The 14,330-nt window shown below is 46.6% G+C and overlaps 1 protein-coding gene across 1 annotated transcript in view; it reads right to left on the minus strand.

Moving 5' to 3' along the window:
• The window catches only part of DSCAM (DS cell adhesion molecule), a 597,611-nt gene that overhangs the window by 565,922 nt on the left and 17,359 nt on the right, over positions 1-14,330 (minus strand). Inside the window, 1 exon segment of the mRNA XM_048215087.2 lies at positions 9,867-10,013. Coding sequence (XP_048071044.2) covers positions 9,867-10,013 — 147 coding nt within the window.

Genomic DNA, 14,330 nt, shown 5'->3' on the forward strand with positions numbered 1-14,330 from the left:
CTAAGTTCAACCCCACGACTTCACACAGACTGTTGGCAAAGGTGAACTCTTCCCTGGAAGAGTGTGTAACCCAGTTGGGAGATTTTAAAAACAGTCTATATTTGTTTATTTACTGTACGTGCTTATTAGCTTCTCCGCAAAGGACATCTTGACTGTGCTCACCCAGAGCAGCGTGTGCTAGAGATTTTCAATTCTTTAAACAGCCCAGTTCTGGACAGTCAATAGTGTGCATCACCACTGTGCTTTCAGAAACTAAGCAGACTTAAATATTCGACAAAAATCCCCGCCTTTTTAAGTAAGCTCTGTGCTCAATGTGAGGCTTGAACTCATGACCTCGAGAACAAGAATCACATGCTCTACCAGCCAGGGGCCCCTGTAAATATTCTCATTAGTTTCCCACATGTGGACACAGCACAGTCAGTGCAAATAGGGCTTAGTCGTAGATGTTTCAATCCTAAGTGATTGTTCATCCAACGAAGTTACTTTGGGATTGACTTTTGAATTTGGGGCACTTTGGGGGGAAATTTAAAAAAATTGTTTTTCTTTCCTTTAATTTTTTATTTAAATTCAATTAGCCAACATATAGTACATCATTAGTTTCAGATGTAGTGTTCAATAATTTATCAGTTGTGTATAACACCCAGTGCTCATCACATCACAATTTTTTTTGAGTATAGTTGACACACAAGGTTACGTTGGTTTCAGGTGTACAACAAATACCATATGATTTCACTCACATGGGAAATTTTGTATTGCATATAAGTTTTCAGATGACTAACCATTTGGGAAATTTATTATTCATTTTTCCAGCAATAAATGTTCCCCTTTCCCTTAGGGGAGGGAAGCGTAGAACTCTAAATTACAAAAATATCCACTGCACCTGAAAATAGAATCATTTATCAAAAGAGTGAGAGCTCACTTTATCATCAGAGGGCTTCATATATGTTATTTACTAATGTGTCAGTGCAAACCAGAAAGCTGGTGGGGCAGCAATGTTAACATGTGGAGTTCCGAAGCGGCAGAATTAGACTGAGAAAGTGAGTTTATATGCATATCATCAACATTAGTCAGCTCAGACTGCCATAACAAAATACCATAGACTGGGGGTGCTTAAACAACAGGAATGTACTTCTCACAGTTCTGGAGGCTGGAAATCAGAGATGAGGGTGCTTGGAAGGTCGGTTTCTGGTGAGAGCCCTCTTTCCTTCTCACTGTGTCTTCACATGTCTCTCTCCCTCTTGTGATAAGACCATAGTCCTACTGGATTAAAGCCTAACCCTTAAAACCTCGTTTAACCTAAATTACCATTTAAAGACCCTATCTCCAAATATTGGGGGTTAGGGCTTATGAATGTGAGGATCCCATAGCATGATCTGAAAATACAAGCAGCTTGCCCATAGTCCCTGGTGTCTTGGCTCTGGAACATCTTGATTCTGTCCCCACCCTGGCCCCCAGCCCAGTCTGACACAAGGGCAGGCTACACACAGCTGAGGGGGAAGCAGCTGATGGTGTGGCTGCCAGCTGGCATTCTAACACAGCTGGGGCAGGGCAAAGGGGCCAGCGCGGGAACAGTCATTCAGGTGTGGGCACTTTGCACCAAAACTTTCTGCTTTTCGTTTCCTTCCCTTTGAAATTGTTTTTATTTCAGGATCTCATTTGATACACATTTGTCAGTTGTCAAGCAGGTGATAGAAAGATGTAAAATAGGTGTAATAGAGGGTCAAAGGAAATCAGAAGGATCTGTTAACATACTGGGTTGAAGAGCTTCTCCCAAAATTCGTGTCCTTCCTGGAACCTCAAAATACGACCTCATTTGGAAATAGGGTCATCATAAATGTAATTAGTTAAGATGAGATCATAGTGGAGTAGGGTGGGCCCTTAATCCAATCTGACTGGTGTCCTTACAAGAAGAGAAGAGACACAGAGACATGCACAGGACAGAGGCCATGTGACCAGAGAGGCAGACATTGTAGTGATGCGTCGATATGGGAGAAGTGCATAGACTAGATTGTTCCCTAGAGCCTTCAGGGAGAGCAAGGCCTTGCTGACATTTTGATCCTGTACTTCTGGCCTCCAGAACTTACATTTGGGAGCTTGCATTTCTGTTGTTTTAAGGTGTGTTGTTTAGCACCTAGTTTGTGATACTTTGGAAACTAATAGTTAAAATCTGGAGGGAAAAAAGAAGGGACTAATTCAAAGGCAAATTCATTTGTGGTTGGAAAGAATGCTGGATTCTGCTTTAGACATGCTCTGTGGGAGGTGGCAGGAGGGGAGCAGACAGTGGGGAATAAGCAAGCCCAGGAGAAAAGACAGGCCCAAAGTGAGGACCACCTACACAGGCATGATGGTCAAAGCCCCGGGAAAGAAATGAGATGACCCATAAAGAAAGTGGAGAGTGGAAGGAGCTGGGGGTGAAGACTGAGTTTTGGGGTCTATTTACATTCCTGAGCAGGGAGGAAATGATATGGGAAGGAGATTGTGCAGAAATAATCAGAGAGAAGAAAGCCAAAGAGGGCAACCAATGGAGGAAGAAGGTCAATGGTGTAGATTCTTCAAGGAAGTCAGACAGAACTTGGGTGACCTTGAAAATGTAAGTTTCAGTAGCATGCAAGTGGTAGAGACCAGACCACGCAAGATTAGGAAGAAGTTATTCACTTGCTTTCTCCAGCATTTGGTGCTGGGCACATTCAAAAAGTGATTGTCCAGGGGCGCCTGGGTGGCACAGCGGTTAAGCGTCTGCCTTCGGCTCAGGGCGTGATCCCGGTGTTATGGGATCGAGCCCCACATCAGGCTCCTCCACTATGAGCCTGCTTCTTCCTCTCCCACTCCCCCTGCTTGTGTTCCCTCTCTCGCTGGTTGTCTCTCTCTGTCAAATAAATAAATAAAATCTTTAAAAAAAAAAAAAAGTGATTGTCCAATGGGTGACAAGCAACGAGCCGCCATCACCGAGAAAACTGCCCTGGACAGAAACCAATTAACATAATAGGTCTAGAACTGCTTTCCTTAACAGGCCTGCTTGAAAGGCTGACCCTTGGCTGGTGTCTGGTAACTGGAATTTCAGGAGGGTTCCTGCCACCTCACTGTGTCTAAACTATACAAACAATATAGTTTCTTGAACACCTAAAGGCCTGCTTTCCTTCTAGGAGTCTGGAATTTTGGTACATGCCAGGCCGAGGGTGCCCACATGACCAGCCTCCAGTAAAATCCTTGAACACTGAACCTCTAATGAGTTCCCTGGTAGAGAGCATTTCACACTTATTGTCATCATTCCCTGCTCTGGGGATTAAGTGTGACCGATGTGGCTCCATGGAGAGGAAAGTCCTGGAAGCTTGTGCCTGGTTGCCCCCAGACTTCTCCCCATGTGTCTTTTCCCTTCACAGATTTTGCTCTGTATCCTCTCACTGTAATAAATCACAGAGGTGAGTAAAATTATATGCTGAGTCCTGGGAGTCCTCCTAGCAAATCACCGAATCTCTGACACATGCATAAAATAAAAATGCTATGAGATGAAATCTAAGACAAAAAAAAAGAAAAGAAAAGAAAGCTGGCTTGAGAAATGAAATATTCAATTTGGAATTTTAATATTCTGCCATTTTATTAGGAGAGAGACCAGTAAAACCATCTTCTAGCTACATATGGAAGCTGAGGCAGGGGAAAGAGAGTTTCGCTCCCTGGTCACCAGCTAATCCGTGGTGATCAGCTTTGTTCCTGCAACTCCCTGGTACTTTTGTTTATTTTTGTTTAAATTCTATTAGCCAACATATAGCACATCATCCGTTTCAGATGTAGACTTCAGTAATTCATCAGTTGCACAGAAAACCCAGTGCTCATCACATCCCTGGTACTTTTAAAATCGAAGACTGGGCTTTCAGGTGACGAGAGGCCTGTCCCCTTAATCATTTTGATGTTTCTCCCATTCCCTTTACCCATAAGCACCTTGAGGGCAGAACTGGGTCATCTCCCCACGGGAAGCTGAGCGGCTTTGTCACAGGTCACCTTGAAGACGCTCGGTGACTGGAGTAAAATGAAAACAGGGGTGCCTTAGGAGGCGAGAACGTGCACTCTCTTACCGTTGCAGGGTGTAGGAACAGAGACGACGGGCCCCACCCAGCCTCCTTGCCCCCAGCCGCTGGGCCCCCCACTCCAAAAGACAACAGAGCGCATCAAACCTGCTCTGAGTTTAAGTCTGCTGAAACTTGAAAACCGTGCCTCGCTGGGGTGACTGCATCTACGACGTAACCGTTTTCCCCATCCTAAAATGCAAACCAACATTTTCTTAAATGGCCACCGCTTCTGGGAAAGTTTCCGTACCTCCCCAGGTGAAAACACTGCAGGCGTGCGTTCCTGTCGTGGTCACCCGTCTGCCTGTCCCCATGTTCACACCACACACCACACGGTAATCTCCCTCCTCGGCGCCCTGAGAGCAGAAGCCGTCTCCACGGGGGGGCTTCTTCAAGCCCAGATCCTGCCTTATCTACGGTGACCAGACCCAAGTTCTGCATCCATACACCGCCACCAGTGTTTCATGGGAAGTGCTGGGCTAATGTCCTTTGATATTTAATGTGGGCAGAAAATTGTTCACTTTTACCCAAAATACAGGAAACAGGTAATCGTCCGTGGACTTGAACTCATTGATCCTAAGAGATAAAATTCTCCTTGAGTTATCACTAATAGAGGTGTTCAGATGGGAAATATCGTAACAGAAAATTGGGCCAGTGCTAAAGAGGGAGGCAGATTCTCTGGGAATAGTAAAATGTTCACTGTTTCCATTTTCCAAATCCGGTTACCCTTGGGCTGTGTCTTTGATGTTAATGCAGCTAAACCCCCGGTGAGATTCTCAGAATTTTATCAGAGGAAACAGACACAGAACGCTGGGCTCTCTCATTGCCAGCCTCCCTAATCGGGAAGAAACTCACAACGGGCCACGGAGTGAAACCCAAATATAAAGCTGTCAATATTGTTCTTTGCTGGGATGGGGTCCTGCGTGTCTCCCCATCAGCAGTACCTCCCAAGGCACATCGCTATCCAAATTACTACACTTTTATTGGGCTACATTAATATTCTAATATTTAAAAGGCTCTCATTTGTGCTTAGAGGGAGAGAAGTGATAAGGATTTTGGAAAACGAGTATGGACATCATCGCTCTTGCTTTTCCTGGCTCCTTTCTGTTAGGTAAGAAGGCAGTAGATCGGGGTCCATCCCGTTCAAGAGGCTTCATGACCTCTTTCCCTGGGCATTTCTGGCAGCCCCAATGGGTGGAGCTCGGGCGCTGGAAACAGGGTCCATCCCACTCATAGATGCACAGTGCGCACCTGTCCCACACACTCCCCAGTTCCTATCATCCATCCACCAACATTCGAGAATGAAGGTGGACAGGTGAACAGCCAGAGAGACAGCAAAGCAGAGAGCACAGCAGCGTCAGACATTCTGTGCCTCTCCTTCCCCCGGGGCAATTATGGGATCGCTACTTTTCAGCCTTTTTTTCCAGCACTGGCTGCAATAATAAAAATAAATAAAATACCACAAGCTGGATGGCTTCAACAAGAAGCATTTACGCCTCACAGTTCTGGAGGCTGGTGTCCACGATCAGGCTGCCTGAACAGTCGGGTTGCGGTAAGAGCCCTCTTCTGAGAGTCAGACAGCCGCCTGTTTGCTGTCCTCATGCGGTGGCGAGGGAGAGTCCTGGGGTCTCTCCTTTTAAGGACACTAATCCCCTTGTGGAGGGCCCCATCCTCATTACCTCCTCAAACCCTAAGTCTTCCAAAGGGACCTCAACATAAGAATTTTAAGGGGACATGGACATTCAGTCCCTAACAAGACCATTGGAGGATTCTCTCCAAAGATAGTTTAAAATAAATGAACTCATTTATGCTCTTAATTTGATGATCTAATGACCTCATCTGACAGAAAGGCACAGCTTGATTCCTGAGTCTAGAGTCAGGCCAACTTAAACCTCCCCTGGAAAGAAATCAATGCATGACCTCATGTGTAATAAGCTAATGAACACGACTGTTGGAACAGCTAATGAATCCGTGCAGCTCACGCTGAAACCCAGACAGACATGACTGGTGCTTCTCACCCCTACAAGAACATAGCCCAGTCATTGATTTGCTCAGCCAAGGGAAAGGGCAAAAATTAGTAAGACATCCTCATAGAAGCCATTCTTTTCTTTTTATAGGAATTCACCAGTATTTACATTTTTTTCCATTGGAAGGATTTCCTAGGCAATGGATACCCACTCGCCTTAGCCTAGATTTCCTAAGAGTCCTGGCCTAGAAGGCCTGCAGAAGCCGGATGCTTGCTGACCAGAAGTAGCCCTCGCCGCTCTGGCCTCCCCCCAGGGAGCTCTGGACCCAAGAGCCTGAGTGAGGGGACAAGAGCGGAGCTCCAGGGGACAGGCCTCTCCCTGTGCAGGCGACCTCCCACCCAAAGCCCCATGCATTCAGGGACAGTGGCCAAGACCCTGTGTGGCCTGTGGGAGCTCCAGCTTTCATGGCTCAGCCCCACTCCCGGTGTTCCCTTCCCACTCTCAGTGTTCCCTTCCCACTCTACCCACTGCGATGGGGACTCACACAGCCTCGTTTCCACAGAGGATCTGCTTCACTGCCTTCCTCCACGGAAGGAAGTGATGTGTGCAGGGCAGGCACGTTTCCTGGGAGCATTCCCAGCCAAATTCACGGAGCGCTGGGCTGTCTTGGAATCCCAGAAAGACTGACATGGGGCGATGGCCCCTGCCAGCCACCAAATCGAAATGAGTTCAGCAAGGAGGCAGCGGCGCTATCCGTTTATTTACAAATCGCAGACAAATTAACCTTTGCAGACCATCTGCTGTGCATACAACCCAGATATCCCCTTGCTGCCTACAGGACGGAGGCCCCAGGCTCATCCTCTGAACCTCCCGGCCTCCTGTGCATAGTTACCTGTGCCCTGCCTTACTCAGGGCCCTGGCCGCCAGCGAGAAATGCAATCCTTCTCCACCAAAACCATCCAGAACTGGTTTATTAATTAAGATCCCCAAAGCATTTAACCATTTTGTCACCTCCAGTGGCTCCATGACCTCCTTCCCTGGGCATTTTTGGCAGCCCCAGTGGGTGGAGCTCAGGCGCGGGAAACAGGGTCCAACAGTAAGCCACAGCAAATTGCATTAGAAAGATAATTTCCAGACTTCCAGTCCACAGATCATAACACTGGACCGGGGCGCTGTTCTCGGGTTAAACTCCCTGAGAACGCAAAGAGCTCTGACTCACTCTCTTTCTGGGTGCGTCTCAGTCTCTCTGTCTCTGTCTCTTCATCTCTCTCTCCATCTCTCTGTGTACACACACGCACACACGCACGCACACACACGCATCACCTGAGCCACGTGGAGCATCTTGGGAATGCCTTGTGCGTGGTTAAATGGCTTATCTACAAAAAAACTTGCTACTGAAGTATCCAACCCTTCATGAGATCAAAGTCTATACTACATTGGTTTTCTGGATACTTGCGTGCAAAAAAAGAAAAGCCAAGTGCTTATCCCTGGCACACATTGTTTTTAAATTTTTGGCAAAGGGTAAAGCTCCCATGCATGATTGAGGAGATGTGGGTGTCATCAGAACCCATCGGCAAGGGGCGCCTGGCTGGCTCAGTTGGTTGAACATTTGACTTTGGCTCAGGTCATGATCTCAGAGTCCTGGAATCGAGCCCTGTGTCGGGCTCCCCACTCAGCAGGGGGGTCTGCTTCTCCACCTTCCTCTGCCCCTCCCCCCACTTGTGCATGCTCTGTCTCTCTCTCTCAAATATATAAATAAAATATTTTTTAAAAAAAGAACCCATCGGCAAGACCCCAGCTCTGTGTTTGCATATCAGCACCTTCTCCGCTCACCAGATGTAAAATTCCTTTTATTTTATTTAATTAGGTTCAAATTTGAAGAAAAAAAATTCTATTCATATCAATTGCAACCAAATGAAACCTGCACGGGGATACCACTAACTAAAGATGACTAGGAAACATAAGAATGCACACAGTAAATTTTTTAAATATAACCTGTATTACAAACATAGAAAACATATCGATATGTATAGCAATATATGTTGATAGGTATAAAAACCTCTGGTAGATATTTCTATTTCTCACCCAGCTCTCCAGCAGTTCTCACTTAAGTCAGATATGCCATGTGACCTGCTTTGGCCAATTAAATATTAACAGCACTGACATACGTCTCCTCAAGTAAAAGCACATGGAGGCAGTTTGTAATCCTCCCCTGTTTTCTCCCCTTCCAAGGTGAGCCCTGGAGGCTGTCTGATGGCTGTTCTGCGATGGTCGAGCCTCCATCAGCGCAGGCCCCTGAGTGTGGAAGACTGCAAATACTGCCCCACATCCTCCCCGACGGCGCACCTGCACGCCCTCGCTAAGTGCGCGTGAATACCCTTCCGCTCCGGCCCTGGGCTCAGCCAGAGGGACGCATCACCAGATCTCTCCATCTGCCATTAAGAAACTAAAATGACCTCGAAAGAGAAGCCATTAAGACCATGAATCAAAGACAACAAGCAGGGGTGTCCGGCTGGCTCAATCAGGAGAGCATGCGATACTTGGTCATGAGTTCAAGCCCCATGTTGGGTTTATAGATGACTAAAAATAAATAGATAAAAATTTTTAAAAACCACCACAAATATAAGTGTACAGGTGAGTCTATTATGATTATTTGCACTCAGATTTCAGTCACTAAACTCAGTATTTTCTCAATTCTTTCAGTTAAATTATGATTAATCACCATAACAGCAAGACATTTATTGTCCAGTGAAGTTCGAGGAACTCTGACTAGACAGTGTTGAGAAAACCTGAAAATGTCAGTTACGCAACTATGTTACTGGATATACTTTAAAGACCAAAGATTTAATTTTTTTCTAATGGTTTAATGATTGTTTTAATGGTCGTTGTATGGTAACCTACACCATCTAGAAAATCAATAAGCTGAAAAACAGAAATGCCATGTCACCGTGAGAGTTTAGTTCCAATGCCTACATCTACAAATGGGCAAAATCTTGGTGGTATTCAAGAGTTGCAAGAAAGCGTGTGTGTGTGTGCACACTTGCACGCACATGCACCCAGACATGTAAAGAAAAGCAGGCATTTAAACCTGTTATAGCACATTGCACGCTCGTCACCACTGTTCTCTGAAAGCAGCATGTGGTCACTCACTATCCAAAGATGAGCAAAGCAGGAACACTGGACCCTTTCCAGGTAAACAGCAACAGGGCAAGAAATCTACTTAAACAGCACAAGAAAAGAACATAACATCTTAGAAGCAAATTTCAGTTGCATCATTTCCAGGTTCTGAAAATAAACTGATAAGTTATTTATATAAAAATATACATATACATATACATATGTATATGTGTGTGTGTGTGTGTGTATCTCAGTGCTGAATACATATTCTGAGCAGAATTTTCAAGAAAGAGGTCAGAGACATCACATAGCTCTTAAGCCATTTGAAAGGGTCACAACAGTCAAAACCAGAGTTTCTGTTTTCCAGATTACAGTTTCAGGCTATCAGTCATAAGCTTATCACTGAGGACTCTCACAGGCGCGAAAACCCTACTGCCCTATTTTCACGAGCAGAAATAAGCCCAAATTGCCTCAGAGAAGTAACATGATGGCTGTATGTACAGTCACCAATTTCTATCCATCAGTCAATTCACTGAAGCCTGTCTGAATCGAGCCACGAAACCAACATAAAGCACTGACGTCACACAATCATCCAACAGCGTCAACCGCCCAGACGCCAATCTGCAGTTAGGACGAACACATAGCTAGCGACCTAATGCAATACCTGAAAGAGCCTGGAAGAAGGTGAGCCGGCGCCCTGCGCCCCGGACGCCCCGCCTACCTGAGATGAGTGACACGGTGTCTTTCTCCCAGGAGACGACGGTGACGTACGCCTCCACCGAGGAGGGGATAATGCACTTGAAGACCGCAACATTGCCTCTCATGGTTTTCTGGTCCTCCACACGGACTGTATAGGGCTCCCGTAAAACTGGAAGGCAAGGAGAGGACCCTTGGTAAGATGCTTTGGCAGGAGCTCCTTCTGGGAGAACCTCATTCAACCATATGCGATGGAACTTACGTAGAGTAATTGCACCGAAAACTGTCATTGGAAAAAAATTGAAGACACCTGCAGATCACTTTTTAAAAATTTTCATCCCATTGACAAATAAGCTGTACTGTTTTCTAAAGGGCAAGAGCATATCTAAAGACAGCTCGTCTGCCCCTTCAATGCACCTGGAAGTGGCAAGTCGCTTCCTAAAGAAGTTACGATCATGGGATCATAGGATCATGGGCCACTGCTCTCCCTGTCCCCAGAGGACAAAGGAAGAATTTTCTGACTGTAAAGACAAAGAGTTTAAAAAATCAAGAAAGGCAACCTCTCCTGGGAATTCTTAAAAACTATGTGACAATTAAAGTAACTCTGCAAAAGTGATTTATTTTTTCGACAGTTGCAAAACAGCTTGATAGTGGCAAAAACACCATAGTGAAAAGAACTATACCACTTCCTGTGGCTTAGGAAAGGATCCTGCTTAAGGCACCTCCCCCAGCACCTCCGGCAATGGGCGTAGCCCTGAAAACTTTCAGAGGGGACATCCATGAGCTGAATGTCTGGGTTAGAGGCAGGTGGCAGTGGGGTTCAGGACCCACCCGGCAAGCCCACCTGCCTGGATTCACAGCCAAGTCCAACCACTTGCACAGTGAGTGAGTGCCCCTGCCATCTAGATTTTGATAACAAATCTACCATTGGGGGAATGTAATGACTCGGTCAATGTGGGTAAAGCACTCAAGACAGTGCCTGCCATGAGCGGGTGGGTAAGGTAATGTGTACCAGCAGCCAGACCTGGATCCTTACCATCTCCCAGCATGAGAAGACCTCTGTCTCCAGGATAAGGAGAAATCAGTGCTCTAATCCAAGCCCTGCCTCACCCCAGCTCGATAAATATGGGTGCAAGCCTTGCTTCTCTAGAGCTTTATTTTCCCCAAACTTAAAATGAGGGGGTTGGGCAAGAAGATTCTCAAAGTCTGAGTTTTCAAAGTCTCTGGTTTTCTAAGAGAGCCACAGAGACCACTTATCTCATCATCCATTTGGCTTTCTTCATGTTTTGGTCATTTATCAGACAAATATGTGTCAAGAAAACTGGCCGCAGAATTCCTTTTTAAAGAAATTAGCAAAGCGATGAAAATAGGAATGAGTTTGTAAAGGGAAATCACTTCATAGGCAGAGGTGAATGTTCTAGAAGAAACATATTTAAGATTGCTGCTAGTTCTGTGAGATGCTGAGTATTTTAGTATTAGAGCACGCCATTACTCACAGGATTGCCCCTCAAGCCCCGCTTTTAACAAAGCATTTAATATTTTCCCAATTTGATGAATTTTTTCATTGTTGTCTCAAACCAGAGATTTTCAGAAGTTTGGGTCTCTTCTGAGACCCCCATCCCCGCACTCCACAGCAGGCTGATGCAATGTGTCAGGCGGTGACGTGGCTTGTCAAAAAAGTCCCCAGGGTAACAACTCAGGGTGCCCAAGAGCCTGGCCTCAAAACATCATCATTATACACAGGGGCAGGAACTGACTTTGTACAGGAAAATACCTCCATCAGTAACACTTTCGGGAGAGCAGAGGTCCACAGTCGTAGGTCGGAAAGAGGTCAAGTAACCAAACTCATTAATAAATGAGGATTTGAGTGTGGTGGAGGGAAGAAGACAGAGGAGAGGAAGGGGTCGAGAAGAGAAGAGGAAGGGACTGGACAACATGGCTGAGGGCCGAAGCGTCCATTGGCACAGGGATAGGGTCACCGGAGCAGGTGCTGGAATCCAACATAAGTCTGCGTGTTTGCGTGATGCTGGCTCTGAACTATAAAATCAGGTCATCTCCCCAAACTTCCAGTGCACTTGGCTTCACACATGAATGGCTCAGGTGGTGGAATTCTTCATGGAAATCAAGGCCAGGGAGACTACTTCTCTGTTCCAGCCAGGGAAGAGCGGGGACAAGAGAAGATGCCCATAGGGAGACAGAGGAAGCACCTTCCCAGCAGGCATGCAGGCACGTGCTAAGTGCCAGTCACCGGAGCCACAGAGAGGGACCAAGTAGGGACTTGCCCTGTTTGCACCCAAAGTCCTGCACCCTAAGAACTCCTCGGTCCAGGCCTCCCACACATACCATGGGGCACCCTCTCCCCTCCCTGCCCACTGGTCTCACCTGCTCCCTCTATCTCCCCAGTCAGCCCCAAAGAGCCCAGATACAACCTGGGTGCCCTGCACCCCACTCAGCGCAGAAAGAACGAGACATGGAAGGAAACCCTCCACTCCCTCACTAGATTCTTCTTCCCACAAAGAAAGACCACACAGAGAGTCCTTAAAAAAATTACTGTAGAATTTCTAACAATGACAGGCACATAGTAGGTGCTCAATAAATGCTTGGAGAATGAATAAAAATCACAGAGCTTCCCTGTTGTAAGTACTTCTTTTCTTTTTTCTTGTGACTATTTTTATTTTATTTTTTTATAATAATATATTTTATTATATTCTGTTAGTCACCATACAGTACATCCCTGGTTTCTGATGTAAAGTTCAATGATTCATTAGTTGCATATAACACCCAGTGCACCATGCAATACATGCCCTCCTTACTACCCATCACCATCCTGTCCCATTCCCCCACCCCTCTGAAGCCCTCAGTTTGTTTCTCAGAGTCCATAGTCTTTCATGCTTCACTCCCCCTTCTGATTACCCCCCTTCTTTATCCCTTTCTTCAAGTACTTCTAACCCTATTGTAGAATATAATTAGTATCTATTGTTTTAAAAAGCAACTTGGGTTTTCATTACAGATCTCCACCTTACTAATGAAAATGTTTCTTCCTGAGGCCCTCACAACTTAAGAAGCCAACACTGCTATCTATCGGAATATACCTCTCATAGTACAAAACAAGTCTCCCAGGATGATAGTAAGCTTTTCCAAGGTACTTGGGTACATCTAGTCCTTGCTAACACTATTTAGGGGAACAGAGACTGGGCTACAAACCTAAGATCCAGGCAAAAACTTAAGTGTTATTTTAAACATGACTGACATTTGCATTACGGGGTAGGGTAACCTAAGCCTTGCACCTTGTGTCCTAAGCTGGGCTCTCCCCAGAAGCAGGCCAGAGCTGAGGAGCTGGAGGAAAGTGATCGACTGCAGTCTTGACCCCAGGAGGACCAGCGAGGGAGAGGCCGGTGATGCAGGGCCAAGCAGGGCCAGCAGCTAGGCCAGGGTGTTGGATTTCAGGGCAGTCCCAGCCTCCGCCTGATCCCAAGGGGAGCTGTGAACGTGAGTTACACTTCAAGCTCCTCCCACTCTGTGCCTGGGGCTGGAACTTTATTCTCAGAGCAGTCTGGCGCTGGCTCGGGGCTGGTCCCAGGGCCCAGCACTCCCAGGCGCTCCCCGGTCTGTGCGTGGGAAGCAGCTCTGGAACGCCAACCATTCTCTGAAGGCTCTGTGTGAGCTGTCCGCAACCAGCACGCAGAGCCAGGGGGTCTGACTCGAGGGCTGCCAACCTTGTCCATGACAGTCCTCTTAGTCCTCCTTAGTCAAATTTACAAGCTTTGCAGTCTTTCCATAAGATCTAACGTGGTGAGGGGATGAGAAGAGAGAATCTACAGCGATGTGGCTTCGGGGCAAACTCAGACACGTAGCGTGAGCAGGGGTCCCAGGGCTGAGGTCCCTTTGGAGAACCCACCCCTCTCTGTTAGACTTCGTCCTTTCAAATGGAAAGAACCTTTAAAACATAAATATTAGTAAACAAGGAATCATCTCATTTCGTATTTTACTGTGAAAATGAATTTAACCAAGTCAGGCCAAGCACAGAACTCGTGGGGGATGGAGCAAATTGAAAATCCAGGACCCCTTATTTACAAAGGAGGGGAAAAGGGCCATGAAGATACTAGAAACATAAACTGTTTTCTTCTGTGGTCTTTCTCTCAACCTGTCATAGTGTTTTTTATTTGCTGCTTATGTCACCCTCACTGGGATGCAGGACAGTCACTGCAAGTGCATGCGCTCACAGGGTCTCTAGACCCCACTCTGCTGGGCACACGCGGTCCGCCAAATGCAGGAGGGCCTGCTAGTGTCTGGGCTGATGTGCCACGCCCCAGCCGGGGATGGGGAAGGCAATCTCCCTTCCCCGTTACCCCTCCCACAGTGGACAGGCGACCTCTAAGGGATTACAGTCTCCATGCTAGCTTGGGGGCAGGTGTGGCTTCCACTGAGCCCCACCTTAGAGCACAGCACCCACTCCTATCCCCACTCCTGCCCTGGCCAGGATGGAGGG

Source organism: Ursus arctos, unplaced genomic scaffold, assembly GCF_023065955.2.
Source record: "Ursus arctos isolate Adak ecotype North America unplaced genomic scaffold, UrsArc2.0 scaffold_4, whole genome shotgun sequence".
Taxonomy (NCBI): Eukaryota; Metazoa; Chordata; class Mammalia; order Carnivora; family Ursidae; genus Ursus; species Ursus arctos.